Source organism: Momordica charantia (genome assembly GCF_013281855.1).
Source record: "Momordica charantia cultivar OHB3-1 chromosome 6 unlocalized genomic scaffold, Mcharantia_2.0 BLBB01000006.1, whole genome shotgun sequence".
NCBI classification, from domain to species: Eukaryota; Viridiplantae; Streptophyta; class Magnoliopsida; order Cucurbitales; family Cucurbitaceae; genus Momordica; species Momordica charantia.
The window spans coordinates 2,571,282-2,595,126 of NW_028275164.1; the positions used below are offsets into that span (position 1 = coordinate 2,571,282).

Below are 23,845 nucleotides of genomic sequence, written 5' to 3' on the forward strand. Positions count from 1 at the left end.
ATGTATAATTACCTGGCATTCGCAAGGAGATACATATGACCCCGTACGCAAAAATGGATGTAATTTAATATAATACAGCAAGACACCAAACTGTTTTCAGGAACCACTAATTTTAATCCAAAAACTAACAGCCTTATGAGCACCTGAAAATCCATCCACACAACAGGGGAGAGGGAACACAAAATTTCAAAAAGTATGTGGAACTCAACCAGAGGAAAAGAAGAAAGAACTCAACAAAATAAATGAGAACATTTGTAGCAAAACTGAAGGGGTAAATTGGTGGATGTGTCTATGAACATTGCATATGTAAGTAAATTCGATTTTACAGTTCGCATGATGAATCTGGAAAATGATCAGAAAAGGGCATCTACATAAGAGACTGATATGCACAACGTGAATTAGATGTAACAAAAAACCAGTTTCCTGGTGGAGACTCGGAGGAATTGATATAATAATATGTACAAATGAAAGCAATAGAAGACGTGTATATACTTTTTGTCACCAAAAGAAATGTCTCATCTCATTGATTGTAAGAGGGGCAGTCAGCATGTGTGGCCTCATTCCTGATTACCCGAGTGTTGTAAGATCCACAAAACCCACATTTATGATATAGCCAATGGAAGAGCGATGTCCCTTTCCGCTCACAGTCATTGCACAGTATGTCCTGGATTCCAGCATCATCGTTAGAGCTATAGACTACTTGCACCTAAACTACTGCTATTTTTTGTTTTTAATACAACAATATGTGGAGGTGTGAATTCAAACTCACAACCTTTTAAACGGAGATAGGTGTCTTAATCAGTTGAACTAAGTTCAGATTCGCAGACAAGAAGCTATTTTTCAATGTCAAATTTAAATTCCCAGCTTCTCAGTCAAATCAAATCCAAGATCGTTCAGCCAATTAAAATGGTTAAAAATGAACTTTCTTCTTCTTGTGTATGTGTGTGTCCGGGGAGAAGGAAGAATTCGAGGTTCTATTTATCCTTCAATGATGCAATTACATAATCTGGTAAAAACAATGATCAGAATGTACCTGGCAACGATCCCTGTACTCTTCTGGCAGCTCCTCGGCAGCCAACAAGGCATCAAGCATGCCGAAATAAACCTGTGCGTGTTACAAAATAATATGAAAATCTTATTCAATTTTGCTTTATATAGCCTTCAATCTGTAAATGACAACATAAGATCAAGCTGTTCAAAATCTCCATCTCAGGCGACTTCATAAGTTATAGAAACTTGACACGTAAAGAACAAACTAGTCTAACTCCCAAACCTGGTAAAATGCAAAGAAAGAAATTCTAAACAGAGGAAAACACATTACAAATTTGTCTTTCTAACTTTATGCAAGAAATGTATTCGTTAAATCACTACTTACTGCATATCAGCACTAAAAATAAAAAATAAAAATTTAGCCAATGTAAAGAAGCATCTAGAAAAAATTGTGGGCATCTTTGCTAAAGCTCTTGCGTATTTCCAAGATTTAGGCATGGGATTTGGCGATATCCTATCACCCTACCCTTTTGCACATATTTGTTGGTTTAATGAAAAGTTTCAGTATCCACTAAGAAAAGAACTATATGGCAAATATGCAAATATTTCCTGAGCTTGTGATTACACTAATTTATCAGTGTGTTATGAAAAATAAAAAATAAGAAAATGCTAGATTTCATGAGATTAAGAGAAGTGTTAAAATTTTAAGAATGTCAGTACAGTTCACACTTTACAGATCTAAAGTCTAGAGATATTGAAGTGAGGTGAAAGATACCGTGGTGCGCAGTAAAAAATGGAAGAAAGTGATGGGTAAGAATTGAAAAGTTGAGGTCGCTAGAAATTGAAAGGTAAAGTAATTGATATTTTATTTATTTCAAATTTTAAGCAACGTTTTCAATTATTGTTATTATCTATTCCAAATAAGTAGAGTACCCTCACACTTCTTGTGTTCCTTACAGAAGTAATGCGCTCAAAAGTAACCTCCTTTCAAGGGCCTCAACCTTGCACAAAACTAAGCAAAGTGGTTTAAGCGCACCTCCAGATTTTAAAAAATTAGATCTTACTTTTGACCTTGGGTTCTGAAACGTACTCACACATGGTAAAATCGATATGCAATCCTGGACATCATCGAAATCGATATGCAATCCTGGACATCATCGAAATTGAATATCGAGAGAGAACAAACAAAAAAGTTCAAAGTTCAAAAACTTTAAGTGGAAACATGTAACTATATACACACAGTAGGGGATAAAGGTAGTGGGAAAAGGAAAGAGCTGAGATTCGAGGAAGAGAGTAGGTCACGTAAATAAGGCAAGAATAGGTTATTATTGAGCTTCTTGAAAACCTGTATGATTCACGCTACACTATATCCTAAATTTTGTTTCTGTGATAGTAACCTTATTCTCAGCAGAACTCATACTGTGTTTTTCTATTTCATACAGTTCAATTTTATATAAATACAAGAATTCTATCAAGAAAATAATCAAATCTTCTAGTGAGTAAAAAGAAAATCCAAGTTCTGAATCATAAAAAATGGTGAGTTCAAGCTGGAGAATATGAAGAACGAAAATTGTATGCCTATGCTTCTTGAAATACATAAAGGAAAATGTGAGACAAAATAAACACAATAAGGCAACAAAAAGAATTGAAAAATCCCTTACCGCCATATCTCCCAAGGACTTGCTGCAAATAGGACATGTATAATGGCTGCAAGTGTATGCCTACAAACACCATAATGCCATATAAAATCAATATCTTAAACTCATTTTACAGAAGAACACATCCAACTAACCAGAGTTCATTATAATTATCCAGAAGCCGTAGGAAAATAATTCAGACCTGAAAGCAAGCTGAATGCATGTAATGACCACAGGGTAGTGGTCTGACGGTTGCACTGGATGTAAATAGGAAATCACAACAGATGGGACAATTCGTTTCTAAACTTTTCTCCAGGCACTTATGGCTCTCCAGCTTTATCCCAAGGCAACAATTGCAGATCATGCAATGGAAAAAATCAATTCCGAGACCCTTCCCAACACGGCATAAGTTGCAAAATGGGCAATGATACACAGCCCTGTAGCACAATTGTGACCATGAGAATACATCAGTAAAATTTTAGGAGTTTATAACTAACATAAAGCAAGCAACAAACTTTTGAGAAAATAAAATCAAAGAGAGAGAGAGAGAGAGAGGCTCTAGCTAGATCCCTGTTCTTCTAAAAACAGTTTTATCAAAAAAAATATGAATTCATTGATGATATGAAACTACGAGGCAAGAATCAATCAACCAGATGAGTTACAACATTCAATTTAAAGAAAGAGAATAGCTACAAAAGACCTTATTTGAACACACTCCTAAGAAAGAACAAAAATGCTCCCATCAGTTGAACCTTGAAGTTGAATAAATGCTAAAGTTAGTAAACTACTTTAGCTTTGTTGAGCTTTATTTTGTTGGGTTTGGTCATTTTGGTACTAAATGTGACCTTTCATAGCCAGTAAAATTTTGTGGGTGGGTTTGAGCATATTTGCAGTTAGATTTTGAGCCTTTTGTTGGCTAAATTTTAAGTGATTTACAGTTGAATTTTAGGCATCTTGATTAGGTCAAAGACTCTTCAAGTTAAAAATTGACTCACTCAACGCTGGGTAAAAGAAGTTAGTCCCTTTCTTGCCTATTTGTGAATGTTCGCAACAGAGAATTTATCGATAAACATTTCACTCAGCAAAGAACTGCCTATTGTCAGCCATGTGAATGCTCCGTAGCTATAGCCTTCAGCCCTGACAAGAACTGTTGTAAGATAGTCTATAAATGCCAAGGTCTGTGTATTCCCAATCTAGTCCTGCTTCATCTAGGCATTAATTAAAGCCAACTCATGAGTCCTAGTTACATTCACCATTCATCAACCCTTTGCAGCATGAAAGTCAAGATCTAAATGGAAAAAATAAATCATATCCAATATTAAGAATGGAAAATTTCAAAAAAAAGCAACAATGTATATGTGAAGCTACAAATTCATCTGAAGTTAGGTGCAAATTTGTTAAGAAAACATTCTAAGCACATTCATCACGCACCCGCTATCTCGTTTGAGAATATCACTTCACCTGAGGTCTTATCAAGCCACAGAGATAATATTATATTTCTTAAAATGATAAGTACAGAATATGTACCTTTCATCATCAAAAAATTTGCAAATATTGCAGTAGTACTTTGCCATTGACAATCCATTGCAGGAAGGTGTTATGCATTTTGGCCCAACTGCTTGAATCGTTAGACAGTTCATACACATCATCTCTGATGTTGCTTTCCTAGAATGATGGAATTAAAAATCAGAGGGGCAAGATAACAATTGAATGTGATGTGAATCCTCAAATAATACCTGTCCATTGAGTGATCGCTGACATTATCGTGACAAAAGCGACAAGTAAATAACTTTCCGCAGCAAGCAGCAAGAAGCTTGCAGTTTCTTTTGTAATGTTCACACCCAAACACTTTTTTCTCAGCACAGCGAAAAGATGGCGATCGTCCTGTTACATCTTCACCATTGGAACTATCTTCTATATTTGCTTGGGGTAATTTCTGCTGTGCAGCAATCCAGCGACTAATTCAAAACAATAGCATGAAATTAATTTAACTCTCATCAGCATAGCAAACACATATATATACTATTCAATTAGGACTAAGATAAACATAATTGACAAAAAGCTTAGGATGAATATTATATAAAAAAATAAAAAAATAAACCTGGTCATAAGATTCTGCACGAGATATGCTTTTCTCCTTGGATCAAGAGTTGAGTCCTGATAAACCTTTCTGATTTCTGATTCAAGTTCATTTTGGTTCATGCGAAAAATATCTTTCCAACCAGGCTTGAACATTTGATCATTCTGATCCAAGCTCTCAATAAGCCCAGAATCTGTAACAAAAGAGGGAGAGAGGAAGATATGTTATAAATATTTCTCTTCACAACTGAACGATTGAAGAATTGCCTAAGATAAGTGCGAGAGTAACAGAATATGCCACAAACCTTTTTCAGCAATAACAGCTTCCGATGTTTCACCATCTAAAGAAGAGGGAGTAGTCCCTCTCAAACATTCATTGAGCCATTCATTGAACATGGTGTTTTTTGTGGCCTGCTTCCACGTATCCATCAGTGTGTTCTGTTCGTCCTGAGTAAGTGCAGCTGTTACCCACGGCAACATTGACTGGAGAACTTCAGCACCAGTGGTCCCAATAATACGACCAACTATTTTGTCTTGCTCCTCCACAGAGAAGTGTTTTCCAAACAGTGGCCACAGTTCAAGTTCTTCCCTAAAAATATGCTGATCTAGCGTAACTCTTATAGATTTGCACATTCCTTGAAGCTTTGTAGCAAGCTCATGGTACTTTCTATTACATTCGTTCTCCGTCACATTAACAGAGCCAACATCACTTCTAGAAAAGTTCTCATCCAAGGGAACCTCATGCAGACTTTCATGGAGGAGTGAAATCTCGGAGAGAACACATGAAATGTCCTCAAATAATTTTTCCTCCTGCTTGTGGTCTAGTGTATACGAGTGACTTACATTATGCAATGTCTCTTTGGATTCCAATGCGGGAAATACAATATCATCTTCAGCATTACTATGAGCTCTATATAACCCCCACAGAAGGCGAAATCTTCCAATAAATTGTCTGAGAAATGTTCCATCACAATCACTAAGTTTTCCAGATTCAACATCTAAATATTCCAAGTCTTTGCGTATAGCTTTGTGAAATTTAAAAATAGTATCAATGGGACGTCCTGCAGACCCAACATCAGAGGAGGCACTATCAGTTTCCCATGAAAAAAGGCTGGAATTTAGAGATGGTGCACAAGAGCTGGGAGATAAGGATCGCATAGACTTGGTTGTGAAGATAGAACTCAACCCCAGATTCTTGCTGTTTACTCCTAAAGCTGGGACCCGGCAGGACTGATCAGTGCAGCATTGTTGCCGGACATCAGCAGTATCTGGAGCAATACGGCCGTCACAATTTTTGCATGGCATGGGAACATTTCGTATGGTTGGCCTCTTAACATTAGTTTTGGGATCTGATTTTTGACCTTCCCTTGCTATGAATGCAGGGGCACATGAGCAGAATGGTGGAACAATGTCTTCTTCAATGTCGGTAAGCCTTTTAACTGCACAACAGCCAACTGCTCTTGAAGACAAGCATAAACCATTATTACGGGCCTTGCATGCCCAACCAGAAAAGAGAGTCACCAGAGCAGTATCTTTAGCTGGAGCTGATTCAGAGAATTATATGCCATCAGAATTAATAATCCTACTAATACTAACAACGAGAAAAATAAAATAAACATTGCAATAAAATTTCCAAAGTTTGTTTCTTGAAATGCAAACAATTAATCACATCAACAAACCTGCCAACTGCACGTTCTTGAGAAAATCTCTAGCTTCATCTTCTTTCAATGATCCTACCAGCCATGGCAAGACACGTTCAATCAATTTCAAAGACATCATGCACAAGCTTTGATACAATAGTTCCCGTTGTCTTTTGAAACTGAAGTGCTTTCTAGCAAGTGGAAGAACCTAAAAACCAAGGGAATCAATATAGGTTCAGCCAATTTTTCAGAAAACACAAGATATATTCATTTTCATAAATTATCACATTTGCCATCCATAAAGGCACTCTTATACTTTTATGGAAGTCCGATGTTGATGTTTGTATAATACTGGAGTAAAAGTATAAGTAACTTGCTGCATGGTCTAAGACAGCCACCAAAAATGGAGAGAAAATTGCAATGAGATGTCCTGTCAACCAGGAAGGTGCACCTGAACTTCCTCGTTATGGAAGTGCCTCATAATGGTATCCATTATTTGATCAGCATGAGAGCACAACTTCACGTAAAATTCAGCTCTTGAAGTAGAACTAGCCCCTGCACTTTGAATATTTTCAATCAGGCACCTAAACTCATTGAATTGACTTTCTTCTTCAGCATGTTCCTGGAGAAAAGAAAACTCTCCATCTACTGCAGGAAAGATTACCTTTTCCTCGGCAATACTGCATGAGGAAACTGGGGTGAGTAATGCAAGTTTCATCAAATAATTTCGAAAACATTGTTGAACAAATATGAGCTATGTGCAATAAAAAAATTGCAGGCAGTGACAATTTAAAATAAAATTATGTTTCATATCAAATTTTGAAGTGAATGTACGTCATTGGTTATAGAAAATTCTTCTAAAACTGTAATAAAATATTGGAAAATTATTTCACTTTTATTTCTCTACTCCAACTATCTGTGCAATAAAGAGTAACAATAATATACCTATGATAAATGCAAACTTCGGCAATGAATTGAAGCCTCTCGTTAAAAGCCGATAGATTACTAAAATTCCCAGAAAGCTGTATCTTCCTAGCCTCCTCAGCTATGTCATTCAACTCTCTTTTGATGGCATTATGCCAGAGCAGAATTTCATTGATTGGATGAGTTACCACATAATCAGAAGCATCAGAACTTGACTCCAAATATTTTCTTTTCCCATGGCTGGTCAATTCACAAGCACAGTTTACATTTTCCGTTTGATGATTTGATGTATCAGAAGTTGGATCCGTACAATATGCAACTTGAGAATCATCAAAGCAACTTCTAGTTACATTGTCACAACTTCTTGCTTCCATCCAAGTAAATATGACCTTACATAAAGAGTATCAGTAATTAGCAATCAATATAATTGGTAAATCAGAACTCAGAAGTATGAATCAAAGTAGGAGCTATACCTGTTGAAGAAGCTTTTCCTCGGGGACTACCTTGACTAAACATTTCTGTAGATCCTGAAATTCATCGGGTGAAATAGATGATGAAAGCCAAGGGAGGAATTGAGCCATCATATACACAGGAATACTGCAGAAGAACTGCCAAACCAGAGAGGCCTGCTCTTCCAAGGAGAACTTTTCTATAAGCAAGGGAAATACCTGAAAAATGAATATGATGAATGAAGTTTCAAAGAATTATGTATCAGAAAAAATGTATATGTATCACGAGACATGCAGCCAGATATATAGCCAGAAAACCTTCTTTTCTTTATATATCACCTCATAGAGCGTAGTAGTTTTCTGTTTTACTGGACACTTCAATATCTCTCACCCAGTCCCCTTTAATCATACCAAATAAGCTATATGTTAAATTCACAGTTTAGATTGCACACAATATGCTGCCTTGTCAACATCCATATCTCACATGCAGTGGGAGTCATGCTGAGTTCCCTTATAGCAAGAAATATCAACTTCATGAAATATATTAACTCCTAGATATTGGTTAAGATGGAAAAATGATTATTGACATTAAAGATATAGTAGGATAGTTCTAATGCGCTTAGTGTTATCAAGCACTAACTCAACCAACATTCTGAAGTAAATTATATTCAGTCAGATCATGGATTGGTGAAATATTAAAAGTTGTATAAATTAAGATCATTTACTGTTTCTTGAGGGTTGAGTGTGCAAAATTCATATATTTCTTCAACAGAATTATGATGTTGACTGCTATTAACCATTGCATTTGTAAGATGGAACTAATTAGCGACCATAAATTTGCATAAAGCGTACTAGGGAGACATGGACAGCCGTGAAAGAGTACCTGCTCTTCTTCCTTGGCCATGTGCTGGCTCACAGATGTCTTCAGGGCACCAGTGCAGGACGCTAATTCCCTTGGGAAGCTTTCATCATTTTGTGTATTAGAATTAAGAAGCTCAAAAAGATGATCAAACAGATTGCTTTCACCCTTGTGTTCAAGGGAATATGTCTGTGCCACATTCTTCACACGAATATCAAGTGCAGGAAAAATTACCTGCAGGTCAAAATTTATATTTTCACAAGTACGGATTATAGCAGCAAGTAGGAAGAAAATGAACCAGAGAAAAAAAGAATTCACTAGAACATCGTTCCACGAAACCAGCTTATGCCAGTTGATACTGATAGACTATAGGATAAAAGGCCCAATGTTGCAAAAGGTTATCCTATGGATTGTTAAGAGAGCTTCATCCAAGTCATTCCTTATTCAAACAGAAAAGGCCACTAAAAATTCATATTTCATCAGATCAAAATGATCCAACAATAACTGGTTCATAGCTCCTTGCATATTAAATTTAACGTACAAGCTCATTATTGTTGAATCCTCAATATTCTTACCATCCCCTCCGAACTACATTCAGTTGAAATCTCTCTTTACACACTACAGCAAAGCTCCTGCTTCGATTGAAAGTACACCATCCATATCAGATTCATTTTTAAATTTCAACTATTTGCGTTCTTGGAAATGAATATTGATGCATAACAAAGGTAAATTGCCACTCGTAAACTCCATAAAATAGTAAAAGGCATTAGAGAACTCAGAATGCAAATAAACAAAATTAAACATAGACAAGACAACGCTCTAAATCAGGAAAAGTAGAGCACGACAACAAAATCAATATTCGAACTTTCAATTATTTCTTCAATTTTACTTCCTCCAAAAGAACATTTTGTTTGTTGAAAACTTATACTGTACGAGACAAAGAGGCGTTAATTAAGCTGGCGATTGGTCACAATGGACATCAGAATCCAATAATTATCCTGAGAAGATTTCACATGAGGTCAAATCGTCTTGAATTGAATCCGCATAAAAGAATACAGGATATGAGATCTACTGAACAATTTGCACATGTTCAAAAAATACACCACATAAGCAAAGATTTAAGTATCAGTGAGCAATACAAAAAAGTATATTATAATTCTGATTCTGAGAACTTTCCAATTACTAACCAGGTTGTATTATCACATTTCCTTCCCGACTCCTACGACTTAATCAGCAACAGAACGAACGGGGCGAAAAGAAGCCAAACATTCAAAGGAAGCTAATCGAAAAATGCAAAGTTCCAAGGTGAAGAAAGCAAGGCGAAGGAAAATTAGCCACACATGTAGAAGCACGAATCCGTACGGAAAATGGATCAGAAATTTCACCTCGTCTTCAGCATTGGAGTGGTGCTTGTAAATCGATCTCAGAAAATGGTATCGTTCAAATAGCGGGCGAATATCGGCTCTCTTCCCGGTGGCGAAGGCCATGGCGAGCCGGTGAAGCGTATCGAGCTCATTGCGAATTGCTTTATGGAAGAAAAGGAAAATAAGAATCGGAGACTGTGGCTCGGAGCTCCTCAAGCAATCATTCGGCGACGAGGCGGAATCAATTTTATTGACGGAATTAGACAAAAAAGCCACTCCTCCGCCACCGTCCCGGTGCTGTAGCCCTGTCAACGGCGTGGCCATCTGTCTATCTCAAACTTCCCCTCCCAAGAACTCTCTCCAGATTCCTTCCGCTCCAACTCTGCTCTCAGCTGCCTGCTCTCTGCTGCTGCTGCTCCTCCTCCTCCTAATTACTTTGGCTTTTTTCATATAACTTTCTCTCTCTAAATCTTTTTTATTATCTGCTTGGTATGGTATTATTCAACGGAGAAGAAAGGGTAGGCGTAGGCCTGGTTGTGACTTGCGAACTTACGGTGATGCCGATAAGAATAAACAACTATGGGCGAAGGGTTGGAGGGGGGAGGCTTATATAGTCGCCTCGGTGAAACGTGGATCAAAATGTTGCCACGCTGGATGCTGATGTCACCTCCATCTGCTCACGTGATACCACTACCTGACACGTGGACGGCTCGTAAGGAACATGATTGCCTGATTCATACTCCGCCACTGCACAACCCTCGCTAAAATTGCTAAAATCATTATTAAAAAGGAAAAAAAAAAGAAGGAGAAGAAGAAAAAAACTGTCTTACTCTAGCTTATCTTGGTTTTATAGTTAGTCTTGATATGAGATGAGATATGGGTTTACAATATATGAAGATGGAAGATCGAACTTACAATTTCATGATTGGAGGTACGTGAATCTTTTAGAATATCATTTAATTTGTTAAATTATTAATTTTTTTTAATTTTGAGAAGGCTGTTAAATTAATTTTGTTTGGGATTAAAATTTTCTTATTTTCTAATATGAATATTCAAATGTGGATATTTTCCTTACGGCTACTTTTCCATAAAATTAACTAATTTTAATTTACAAGTTCAACCAGATTCAAAATAAAATCCTGCGAGAACCTCCACCCACATCCATAAGGAAATTGAAACAAATTTGACATTATTTAAGCAGCTTCAACATTAAAGAAAGAAAAAACTAGCTACCTTAGGTAGACTTTATACCACGAGCAAACCGAGCAATTGAAATTTTGAATAATTTAAACAATCCATGAAAATTAAGATTCCCCGTTAGAGAATGAAATCCTTGAACAAGCTGGTTATAGGTGAAAATGAAAATGACGAGACTCAAATTCTCAATAGTTGTAGTTATAACGTGGGGTGCTAAAAATGAACCAACAAAATTTGTAGTAATTAGTTACTCGCTGACTTGTAATTATTCATATTGATGCATCATTTTGTCGAGCTACCACAGATATTATGTCACGTGACAATCGAGACGAGCTATCGTGGTGTGACCTTAAGGCAAGAGGGACCTACAAAAGGAACAAACGCTCCAACGTTTAAGTTAGAGTGAGCACGAGCTGTAGTTAAATTGTTCTCAAAGTATAATATTACTACTTAGGTTATGGGGTGGAGTGTCCCTTCTGTAAACAAGCGGGGGACAAGACTTGGAATTGTTCTGATCAGTGGCTGTCAAGCCCCCAAGTCTTAGGATCGGAGTCTTCAGGTCAGCGGGATGATTTCGCTTCTCTCAACTCAGTGGTCGTTCAGGTCAGTAAGTTTAATTGGCGTTGACTTCCACTTTTGATTACTTCAAACTGAGTTAGTGTGTCCACGTGTCAGCGTCCATTTTTCCTCCAACGATCGAAAAAAAATCTTTTTAAATATATCATAATATATTGAATAATTTGTTTTAAATATAACATGATAAAGTATATTCTATTTGATAAGAGAGTATGACCGATTGCTACTATGGAATTGAATAATTTTAATGAAGTTGTTGTTTCACAAAAATAATAACAATAATATATATTTTTTTTTTCTTTTTTGCAAAGGAATAAATAAATATTTTATGTCCAAAATAATTGAGCTTCATTTTATGGTTGGTTTTAAATATAACTGTAAAAGCTCATAAAACTTATTCATCCAATGAATCTACAGAAAAAGGAAAAAAATTAATTTACAATTTTCAGATATGTTTATTTATCATTTATGGTAAGTGACATATGACAGTAAATCATACTGTTTAGAGTAAAATCGTTCAACTTAATTATATAACCAAATAAATAAGAAATTGTAAATGAGAAATGCAGAAACTAACAAATATGAAAAATGACTTAGAAAATTTATCTTAAAATAACAATTAGCATAATTAAGCTGAATTTTCTATGGGGTCCAGAGCACCAAACAGTGCAAAATCTCTTGGAATCAAAAGATTCCAATTCATGATCAATGTTGAAATTAATTGATAAGTTTACTAATTTAGAGGATACTGTGAATTTATTTCTTTATTTATCTGTGCATTTATAATTCCTAGTTATATGACTTGTATAGAGTTTTTTTTTTTTTTCTTTTTGTATAGAGTATAGAGTATAATATAGAGTTGAGTTGAAATGGCATTAAAAAATTATATTGTCTATAAATTAAATAATTTTTGTGGGGATAGAAGATAAGTTTTAAAATATAAAATATAAAATATATATAGATGAAATAAGGCCTCACCCATGCATTTTCACCCACCTCATCTTATTGAACCATATTAATTCCGTGTGTCAATTTTTACTTTACAACTCAATAAAAGGATGATGAATGGAATATAGCCGACAATGTTACACCCTCAAATGCACGAGAAAGAAAAAATTAAAATAATAATAATAACACGTCAAATAGTTATAAGATTATTATTGTCAACGTCTCTAAATTTTATAGAAATGTCGATATCAATTGATATTTTTTAAATAAAAATCAAATTGATAAGAAATTTTCATCGATATAAATATAATTCCACGGTTAAGGTATTTTACTTTCAATCTCTATTTTTTTTACAACACGTGGAGGCCTGTTACCAGTTTGACTTTACCTCATATTCATTTTTTTTCTTTTTTTTTTGTTTGACATTTTATCATCTATAAGATAATCGATATAACTACAATGTTGATGTATACCAACGAATCTATCGACATATTGAGATAAAAATTTAATAACCGAGAGGTTATGAGAAATGAGAATACAGCCATATTGAATATTTTTTCATGGAAAAGGGAAAAGAAGTTAAAATAGAAAAAGTAAATTAAAATTAAAACTTATGGTGTTGGGTTTTGTTTGGTAGTGCCAACAACGTGGACTTTGGAGCGTTAAAATGACAATATCGTTAGTTAGAGAATGCCAAACGCACACAAATAAATAGGCTTTTTTTCCCATGTTTTCCCCAAGATTTAGTATTAATATTTATTATATATTAAAAATAGATATTAAGATTAATTAAATATGTGAGATCCCTTATATCTCTAATCACTCCTCCTATGAATCGTTATACCCTTTTAGTATTAGCATTCTATCTCCAAAAAACTTGAAATAGGTATCGTAATCCATTAAACTATACTCGAATTGTCATAATAATAAGACTTTTAGTTAAGTAATATTTATGAAATAGTATATGTACGATGACAACTAAAAGAAATATAAATGGTAATGGATCTTCTTCAACTTTCAATCTTTATTTGTTGGAGTACAAGAGCCTTAGACAGATATAGCACATATCAAAGACTACTACTCAAACTCAAGATATATAATGTTAATCTAATTATAGTTCTTTTTTTTAAATAAAAAATGTGTCGAGGTATAGAATCTATATAACAAATCTTGTTCCAATAACAATGTCTTATTCTTATTGGGAAGAAAAATATTTTTTTTTCTTTTAGTCTAACTAATGTAGGGGTGAGAATTTGAACCTTTCAACCTAAAGAAAATGAGTAAATATCTTAACCATTGAATTATGTTCATGTTGACTCTTCAACTTTCTATGTCATTTTAAAATATTTAATATTTCTAATCTTGGCATTTATATGGTACTAAAAATATCCTAATATTTATATATTGAAAATTAATTAATCCTTATAATAACCTCATTTTGAGAATGGCTTAAAAAAATTCCTTTTAAGAATCTAATGTGATCCTTTTTCAACAAATTAAGATATATATCTTCAATAAAAAATTTTAAATTCGAATTCTCAGTTTAACCTATTGTCAAGTTTACGAAGAAAAAATAACCTTTAGGAACAATATGCCAATTATTTAGTGGATTCATCTTTTGAAAATATCTCGGCAACATGGCAACTTTTTTCTTAAAAAAGGAAATTGATTTTGATCTTCAAATTACTATACTTTCCTTTATTTCGTTTATCCAAATATGATTTTAGTACATAAGTTGACATATCTAACATTTGCCACAAACAATTTAATTTCAAGTAGTTGAAATGTGATGAGATATAATATATGGTTGTTACGCTGCATCAGCGTAATTCTTCTTAGAATATTACATTATAGATATGAATACTACAACAACAGAAAAGACTGGCATCGCTTTAAAATGTAACAAAAATAATTTCCATCGTCGCAAAAGTAACAAACTTTATTTTCGTTGCTGGCAAAGCAAAAAAACAAAATTCGTCGCTTTTGCAACTTTCATCACATAAGCCAAACGGCACCCGTTGCTCTCGTTTTGACGTATCCGACGAAGATATTTTCATTGCATTTATAAAATATAACTAAAAATTTATTTTAAACTTTAAAATATATATATTTATAAAAAACGCCACGACTAAAAATAAAATATAAAATAGTATTTAAACTTTAAATAAAAAGTCGGCATTAATAGCATTGGATATAAAATTTTAATTATAGTTCAAGCGTTAAATCACTATAATTACAGCCGGAAAGTTAAATTAAAAAAGTCGTATTCAAAAGTGGTTAAAGATTTGACCTAATTAGAAAGAAAGGTAAAAAAATGGTTGGCATTTTGGGGGCACACAAGGGGTGCGTGCTGAGTATGCCACCGTCATGTTGGCACGTGACCTCCCCACGTTCCCACAAGCCCTTCAAAGTTCAAATCTTCTAACTCCGCAACCAAACACCCCCATATTCCAAATTCCCATTCCCCAAAAACGCCTTCCTCGATCGTTTCGATTCATCGTTACATCTGGGTAGTTTCGACATTTCGCTCTGTGAAATTAATCCCAATCAAATTCTAAAATTCTTCATGTGTTTTTTCCCCGCTCTTTTTTTAAGCATAAATATCGGTACTGAATATTCCTAAACCGGAATTTGTCTTTGATTAATCAAATAAGGAGATCTTAGGTGGCGCAATGAAAACGGAAATCCATCGCTTTCGGATTATTTTCCTTTTTTAAATGATATTTTGCTACTGGCTTAGGTTCTGTTTGGACTCAAAAGATAATATATTCTGCAGTAGAATATCCTCAACGAACAAATCCCCAAGAAAATTACAATTCATATGTCAGTTGTCAATATATATAAATAAGTCTTTTTATACCTATGTTTTGATTATTTAAAGATTTAGAGTCCCTTTGTAATTTGTATAAATATTTTTTTTATGAAAAAATAATAATAACTAGGATGTGATGATGCACGATTATTACTAGGATGGGAAACAATGATTTAAAAGAAAAGGATTATGTCACTGTTGAGAATTGAGATAAACATAAAAGTATTCAAATACAAGGAATTGAATTGGAAAGAGTCGTTAAAAAATTGCTTCTCCGACAACGTAAGAAATGGAGGAACATATATAATAAATATATTGTTACCATAATCAAACTTGTCCTTTAGCATATAGTTAGTTGAGTTAATTTTTATATATTTTATATGTGTTTTCTTTTGTCAAAGTCAAATATGTGGAGTTATAAAAATATTGAAATAAACACACCATTACAAATTTGATTTGGCTTCCTCTTTGTCTTATCTTCTATTGGAGAGAGGATGGGGATAGCAAATATATGACGATACCAATATTATTTTGAAAGTATTAGTTAGGCTAATATAACTACTAATTACTATTTGGGAAGGTAGATTAAGGATCTCATAATTTTTTTTTTCAAATATATAATAGACATACTATTTTTCCTATTATCAATTAGTTTGGAAATAGAATCTCATAAATATTAATGAATTCGGACTATGTTTCAAACACTTGTTTTTGAATGGGAGGGCCGCATATGGGCAAACTCTAATTCCAACCACATCTTTGTAATGTTATATTTTTTTTTTAGAAAAACCTACTTAAATAATTATTGGTTGAGTTTTCTTTTTTTATAATTATTGGTTAGGTATTAAAAATACTAAATAGTATTTATTGATATTATTCACAATGATCTATTTGATTTAATTTTATTATAATTGTTAAATTATATATATATATATATAAACACTGTGGATAAAGAATAACAATATAAAAAACGAATTTAAAAAAGAAAAGAAACAAAGAAACTACTACAATTTAAGTACTAGTAGTTGTCACTTGTCAGGTTTGTTAGGCCTGATCTGGGTTCGTTTTCAAGGATTTCAAGAAAACCAGTGATATTGTACTTAATTTTTTTCCTTAAAAAAGTAAAAAAATACATATTTACAAATTTAAATAATTGAAATATCATAAATGCAATTTAAGTGTAAGTCGTGACTTGTGAACCGCCATGTATGACTTGGACAGTTGGACTTATGAAAATTAACCTCTTTGAAAATTCAACTTATAAATTATATTATACGTGAACTCCCCTTGAAACGGAATTTTTGTATTAGATATCCATCATATAAATTAAATTTATCCAACTCATCAGTTTAAGTTTTTGGATTAAATGGTCGTTTATAGCTCTCATTAGGCCTTGGAAATAAAAAATATATATATATAAACATTATTTTAAAAAAGCATTTTTTTTCCTTTAATTTTTCCTAATGGGCAGCTTGTTGTTTTCTATTTAACAAAGGTAGGGTGTGAGAATAAATCTCCCAAATTTAATCATATTTTAATTGGCAAGTTTGTTCTCTTAAAAAATTAAAATTATTTTTATTTAAAAAGTCACGTAATCATTATGATGTCTTCAAATTTTACTAGTCATTTAACTATAACTTTTAAAAAAGAAAGTACTCTAAAATAAATAAATAAATAAAAACAATACTAGAAAAAAAAAACGGTCAAAGAATCCTAATTCACGCATGTCTCGTTTGTGTCTTACTCTTTCCTCCTTCGCCTAACGTATTGAAATGAAACAATGTTCTATTGTATGTCCTTTACTTACGGCGTGTAAAAAAAAAACATTTGTCTAATAAAAAAAAATTGCGGCTTTAAACTTTTTTTTAATCCTTATATTCTTATATTGCTTTGTTGCCCATATGAGCAAAAGTTTTAAGACATCTATAAAAAAATTACTGTTTTAATGTATGATTAATTACAAGACCCTAAGACAACTTCAACACATCGAAAAGACTCTTCATACCAAACTATGACAACATTTCAAGAAATTTATTGTATTTAATGTGATTGAAAAACTATGTAGGTTCATTGAGTTATGCTTAGATTGATATAAAAATATAGTTATTAATTTTTTTTTAGTTTAAAATATGTGAGTGAGAGATTAAAATATATTATATTTTGGTAAAAAAAAATATATGCATATATCAGTTGAGTTATGCTTATTGACATAATGTTTTGTTTTTCTTATATAATGATATGAGAGGGTGAAAATTCGAACTCACAACCTGGTTGGAGAATCGTTCCTTCCATTTGTTTTAGTTTCATATAATAAAAAAAAAGAAAACCTTATAAATAAATAAATAATAAGGTGAAGAGCATGGCATTTAATTTGGGAAGATAGAATGAGGAAGGCATATTAATGGAGTGGCATTCAAGGTTGTAATTTGGGTAATAAGGAGCCACACGGGAGGCGCGTGGGGAGCGCGCTGATGATGCGTACGCCACATGGCCACCCCGCACCATCCCAAGTCTCCATATATACAATTCCTTTTTTCTTTTCTCTCTCTCCCTCTCTCTCTTCTTTCTTTTTTTCGTAATTTTGAAAATCCGAACTCAACCGAAAAGTAATAATAATAATTCTTCAATATTACTAAACCCACATCAATTTTAAATAATGTCGATATAGTTAATAATCAATTAGAGTAATATCTTCACTAATCTTTCCATCTCTTTTTTGGGATGGAGAGCATTGACATCTTTTTTTTTTTTTTTATAACAAACTTTAGGGATATTTATTTACTATGCATAGTTTGCATGATTTTTAGTTGGGTAATAAATTTTATATTTCTTTTCAAAATAATATACGTGTTTTATAATAACTTTTCATTTCAAAATTATGGAATGATACCTGATATATGGATAAGTATAATTATCTTCATTAATATGGGACCTTCAGACAATATCATATCATTATGGAAAATCTTCAACTTCGAAGGAATGAGTACATATATTAATTACCGTTTAATTATTTTCATGTTTGACAATTAAAGTATCAGAGACATCAATAAATAACAATTATTAAATGGAAAGGAAAAAAACAAAAACTGAGATTGTGACATTATTTTATTTATTAGAATTTGTAGTTTATTTTATTTTTGAAGAAAAAATAAACTTTAATAATTAACATTTATTTAAAGAAAAAAATTGCAATATAACATTCTATTGGATTGAAAAAAAAAAAAAAGAAATGACATTGTAGAGACGGAAACTTTAAAGTGGGAGTATAGTCACTCTAGCAAATTGGCAGAATTATTTAAATTTTGTATATAGACGACATACTAAGATTTAAAAAGAAGAAAAACGAGCAACACCATGCAGGTCAAAAACAGTGAAGTGGCATACTCCTTCTCTTGTAATAGGTTGAATACGGTAACAAAATGACCTGTAATTTCTTAAATATTATTATTGAAATAAGTGGAGACTTTCTAATTTAACACTATTTAAAAAGAAATCCCCGTTTCTGGTCTCCAAAATTTTGAAAATCACGATCACCAATAATGGTGATTGGCCTTTCTTTTGTAATTCCAAGTATTCAACCAATGAGTATCTCCATATTTCCTTTATTTGTAGTATTTTCGACTTTGACTTTAAAATCCATCTCGTTTAATTTAATTTGAGCTCATTTTAAAAATGGTTGAGAGATATAATAAATTAGAGGTGTAATTTTAAAATGTAAAAGCTATACATGTTTGTTCCAGCATAAAAATTCACTAAGTTGTGGAGTTTAGCTTCCTCCATTACGGCAAAGCCCACTCGAATTTGGTCATCTGTTGGCTGGCTGAAGCCTCCAATTCCGGATGGTTCGACACGCAAAAATCTCAAATTTAGTACAAGTGCCGGTGGCCTCGTGAGGGACTCGAACCGTAATTGGAGTACTATAAGGATTTCATGCATATTCTCAGTCGGTCAAATTAAAATTGTGGGGTGGTTTCTCGAACGAAGAAACCTATTGGTTAAGATTGACTCTTAAGTGGTTCGTAAAATCTTGATTAGGCGTTCTCACTGTTGTCCTCTTTTTGGTCCACGATGTTGAACATTTTACGGTTTGTCTCTCATCATTGGAGTGTTGATATCCAACATATTTATCGGGAAGACAACTCTTGTGTTTACTGGCTTGCTCGTTGTGCTTCTTCCCTCCCTTTCAATCTTCATAGTTGTGAGGAGTTCCTTCCTAGATTTTATCATTTGATGATGTCATGAGGTACGTGCTCTATTTAGGGCTCTTGCACTCTTCTAAAAAAAATTATACTTGCATCCTTAGCATCAAAACGTCTTTTTTCTTTATTCTCCGTGACTCATTGCTATAATTTCTTTATTGTTTAAAAGAAAAAAAGAAATCAACATGAACTTATGTATTGTGTTATATTGAACATTAATATATACAAGGTTGTGGACGTCGCTTTCTCTATCAAGATTGTGGAGATTTGCATTAGCAATATAGAGGGAAATAATTAATTAAAAATGTTTTAGCATGATCCATTTGAGGCTTCTCTTTGGGTGCTCGCTTGTGCTATGCCTTCGCATGCCACAAACTTGATTAATATAATCATTCTTTATTCTTCAATTTTAAAAGGTTTTACCATTACACTCTTTTTTAAATCTGTCAAATTAGATTCAAGTATCATTTCACACTATTAAGATATTTTGTCATATGCCAATTATTAATATTAATATTAATCGAAGGTAAATTGGTATTACAAGAATTTGAACTTAAAATTTTTTATTTTAATTTCATGTTAAATTATAATTAGATCTCAAGAGTTTAAGATAAATAGATAAAAGATCATGGTGTATTTAATTTTATTTAAAATATATTCTTAATTGCATAAACGCTCTTTTTTTGTTTTTGTAATAACAAGTGTTTTTTGTTTTTTAATGGAAATTAAATCTTTTTTTTTTTTTTTTCAATTTAGACTAGGAGTGAAAATTTTAAATTTTATAGCCTAATTAATTGACTTAAATTTAAGTTTACGAATGTAGAATCTAAGCAACTTGAAATTTTGAGTTAAATAATATCCTTTCATACCTCAATTCAAGCACTAGTCGGCTTCCAACTTAAAAAATAAAATAGATAAATAAATTTATTTGAGTCAAGAAATCAATATTGTGTACTATAATTATTAATTGATAGTTTAACGAGTTTTAGAAAAAATAGTAATAATAAGTTTTAAATACTATATATTTTAGCTTTTATTTTTTTATTTTTTATTTTTTACTTTCAAAGTATCTGGTTGCTGCTGTAAATTTTTAATCATCTTAATTTTTATACTTTTTGATCGGTGTGTTTCAATATTTATGCTTTTAAAAAGTAACTAATTTGGTTCATTTATTTTAATTGTTTTTATCTCGTTTTTTCATCACAAATTAGCATAATACTTTACTAATTAATTTCTTGAAACGTAACCATAAATTTGTGTTAAAATATTTATACGGCGTTAACCATTTGTAAATAGGGACAAAATCAAAAGTATAGAGAGAAAAACAGATATTTTAAAATTATAAATGAACAATAGATAAATTATAGGTGAATAACAATCACATTTTAAAATTATATCGACCAAAATGAATCAATATTAAAAATAATAAAAATAAATAGTATCTAAACCCCAATAATAACAAAAATCTCCTCTTGAGTTGGAGATTCTTTATCTTTGAAGCACTACCACCACTCAAAAACTCTCAAAAAGCCATTCTTTAGTAGAGTAAGGGTCATTTTCTTTCCCTCTTTTATCCTTTTTCCCCTTTTTTTCTTATTAAACCAAAAAAGCTTTCAACCAAATATTCAACATAACCTATTCATCATATTATTTATTGAACAGTTCCATATCAATGCTATATGTACTTTTTATAAATAGAATATGACATAAATAATATTCTAGAATAGACAAATTCTAAATTTAGTTTTTCCCTAGATATTTCATTTTATTAGTACAAGTTAAGAAAATTATAAATCAGTCCAATTAATAATATTAATATGAATTATTCAAAAAATAGATCTAATTACACTTTAAGTTTCAAAATTTTGATAGTTCAATCAATTCATCTTAGGTGAAAGAGATGATATATCTAGATCGAGAAAGAAAACAGGAAAATACCATATGATCCAATATATCGAATGCATCTTTTGGAAAATACCATCATTTGCAACACATACACTAAAGCAATATCAATATTTCAATAGGCAAATAAAAAATATGGATAATCCGAAAAGATAATTTCATTAAACCACGTAAATTAAAATCCTCTCTTAAAGTAAGTTTCCTTTACGTGGAAAATCCAAATAATTTAATTATAAAAATGAACGCAAAATCTTGGCATATGGTATTGGATTTTTGGCATATTCAATTCTAGAAACAGAAAGTGGTGAACCCAATATCAAAGTAACTAAAATCAAGACCCACTCTAATTATTATCCAAAATGAAAGTCCCACCCTAATCAAATTTGATGAGTGCTTTTACAACATTCTCTCTCTCTTGTGATTGATTTTTATTATAATTTTTCTTTATTATTATTAATCTAATTAAAAAATAGGTTAAAAATTTTTTTGTCTCTAAAATTTTGGTTGGTAACAACGTTAATTTTTCCGATTTCAAATTGGTAATAATTTAGTCACTAAATTTTAGTGCGTAACAATTTAGTCTCCCCATTTAAAAATTTGAAACAATTTTAGTTTCTACTATAAAAATCTCATTTAAACTAAGTATCGATTTTTATTACGTGTAACAATTTAGGCTTTGTAATTTATAAACACATTTAGTCCATCGTCATTTTATATATATATATATATATATATATCTCTCGTTAACTTAATAACAATTTTCACGACAAGGATTAAATCGTTACAAGTTTTAAACTACAAAGAACTAAATGATTAGATACTAAAATTTAATAATTAAGTACGAGATATTATCTTTATTATTATTATTATTATTATTATATATAACATTCTTTTGGGTGGGTGTGGTCACCTCAAATAAAGCAGAGACAATCTAGGATTTGAGATGCATGCCACACAATTTCTTACCTGATAGACCTTAGTTTAGGCAAATGGGATTATTTGAGTTGAGCCCATCACTACTTCCACCTCTCTCTCTAAACTCTAAACTCTAAACTAATATTTTTCTTTCAAACTTTCTTTTTCTTTTTAATTTTTGGGTTTCTAACAAAATTTTGATTAGATGAATCCACGAGGATTGCACCATATCACATTATTATACTTTATCCATATAGTTTATAGACATAAATTGGTAACTTATCTATCAACAGCACTTTCTGTGGCCTAATAAAAATTTGTTGAATTACCTTTTTTTTTCCTTTCATTTTTGACTCGCTTTTTTTTTTTTTCACTTTGAGACACCACCTTCAACATCATAATAATTGATATTTTCTTTGGATAAGATTCTTACCAAAGCACTGATGTATACTGTGAAAATTCTTGTCTGTACACACATTTCAAAAATTAAAAACAAGAACGATTCACATCAGTGTAAATATCAAATATAGATGCACACTATGTAGGCTCCCTTCGCATATCCCACCGTTATGTAAAGAAAGAGGTATCAAAATTTCAGTAAGATTTTGTTAGGATGTGATGGCACATTTGACCTATACACTCAAGTTATAAGATTTCGTTAAGATTTTCAAGCTAGAAGTTCAAAACATCCCAGCTCGTTTTTTTTCCCTAATTCCAACTTAATGAACAACAAATTTATACTATAATATATTTGGGAAATGTACAACTTAATGAACAACAAATTTTACTATGAGAAGAAGATCAAGAAAGTTAAGTTTTATATTCTTCCAAGTAGTTATGAGATGATAATGTCGTCATTTTATTTTGAATAAAATTTAGGTACTAACCCTAAGGGGATATTTCCTACCTGCTATGATTTAAATAGACAAGTAAAAAAAATGAATTATCAAGAAATTTAGAAATAGAATAAATTTTTTAATGGTGATAAGTAAGTAAGTTTTATATCTATGTTCATGATTAAGACTCTTGCAGTGCCATTAGATTCATCATCCATATTTTGAAAGCATCAATAACCACAGACATGGCAACCCAACACCACACCCCACATTATTCCTTTTGTTTCTTTGCCCAATTTTTAAAATGCCAACTTACATATTTAATTAGTATGTAAATTTATATTCCAATTGGAAAATGGAAAGATTTATAAAACTCAACATCCTAAGTAAATTTAGGTTTTTGAAATTAGTGAATAATTTTTATTTTTCTTTTTCTTTTGGCGCGAGTATGATATTTGTGTGTGTTTGAGCAGCACTAAAAAGACATACAATTAAAGAATTTGGAATCCTCCTCACAA

At 32.0% G+C, this 23,845-nt stretch overlaps 1 protein-coding gene across 4 annotated transcripts; it reads right to left on the bottom strand.

Moving 5' to 3' along the window:
• Window positions 1-264: 264 nt before the first annotated feature.
• Window positions 265-10,524, bottom strand: BTS (zinc finger protein-like protein). 4 transcript variants are annotated; one of them, XM_088125427.1, is made up of 15 exons: window positions 9,964-10,524; window positions 8,603-8,812; window positions 7,744-7,938; window positions 7,292-7,659; window positions 6,798-7,026; window positions 6,386-6,554; window positions 5,012-6,250; window positions 4,729-4,900; window positions 4,364-4,585; window positions 4,155-4,292; window positions 2,830-3,064; window positions 2,652-2,711; window positions 2,085-2,137; window positions 1,034-1,105; window positions 265-664 (listed from the first exon to the last, which is right to left on the bottom strand). In XM_088125427.1, the coding sequence occupies exons 1-15, from the start codon at window positions 10,264-10,266 to the stop codon at window positions 568-570; spliced, it is 3,762 nt and encodes a 1,253-aa protein (XP_087981553.1). In that variant the 5' UTR covers window positions 10,267-10,524; the 3' UTR covers window positions 265-567. The 4 variants fall into 4 exon arrangements, with proteins under 4 accessions (XP_087981553.1, XP_022134604.1, XP_022134605.1 ...); XM_022278912.2 differs by lacking the exon at window positions 2,085-2,137; XM_022278913.2 differs by lacking the exon at window positions 265-664 and having other exon boundaries at window positions 1,036-1,105; window positions 2,081-2,137.
• Between the last annotated feature and the right edge of the window lie 13,321 nt (window positions 10,525-23,845).

Bases quoted from the DNA above. Each gene is read 5' to 3' on its own strand.
- BTS (XM_088125427.1), bottom strand. From the start codon at position 10,266: ATGGCCACGCCGTTGACAGGGCTACAGCACCGGGACGGTGGCGGAGGA. The intron at 4,586-4,728 runs GTTTATTTTTTT...GTTTTGAATTAG, and splicing joins GTGCAGAATCTTATGACCAG to TCGCTGGATTGCTGCACAGC. The intron at 4,293-4,363 runs GTATTATTTGAG...CCATCATTCTAG, and splicing joins AGCGATCACTCAATGGACAG to GAAAGCAACATCAGAGATGA.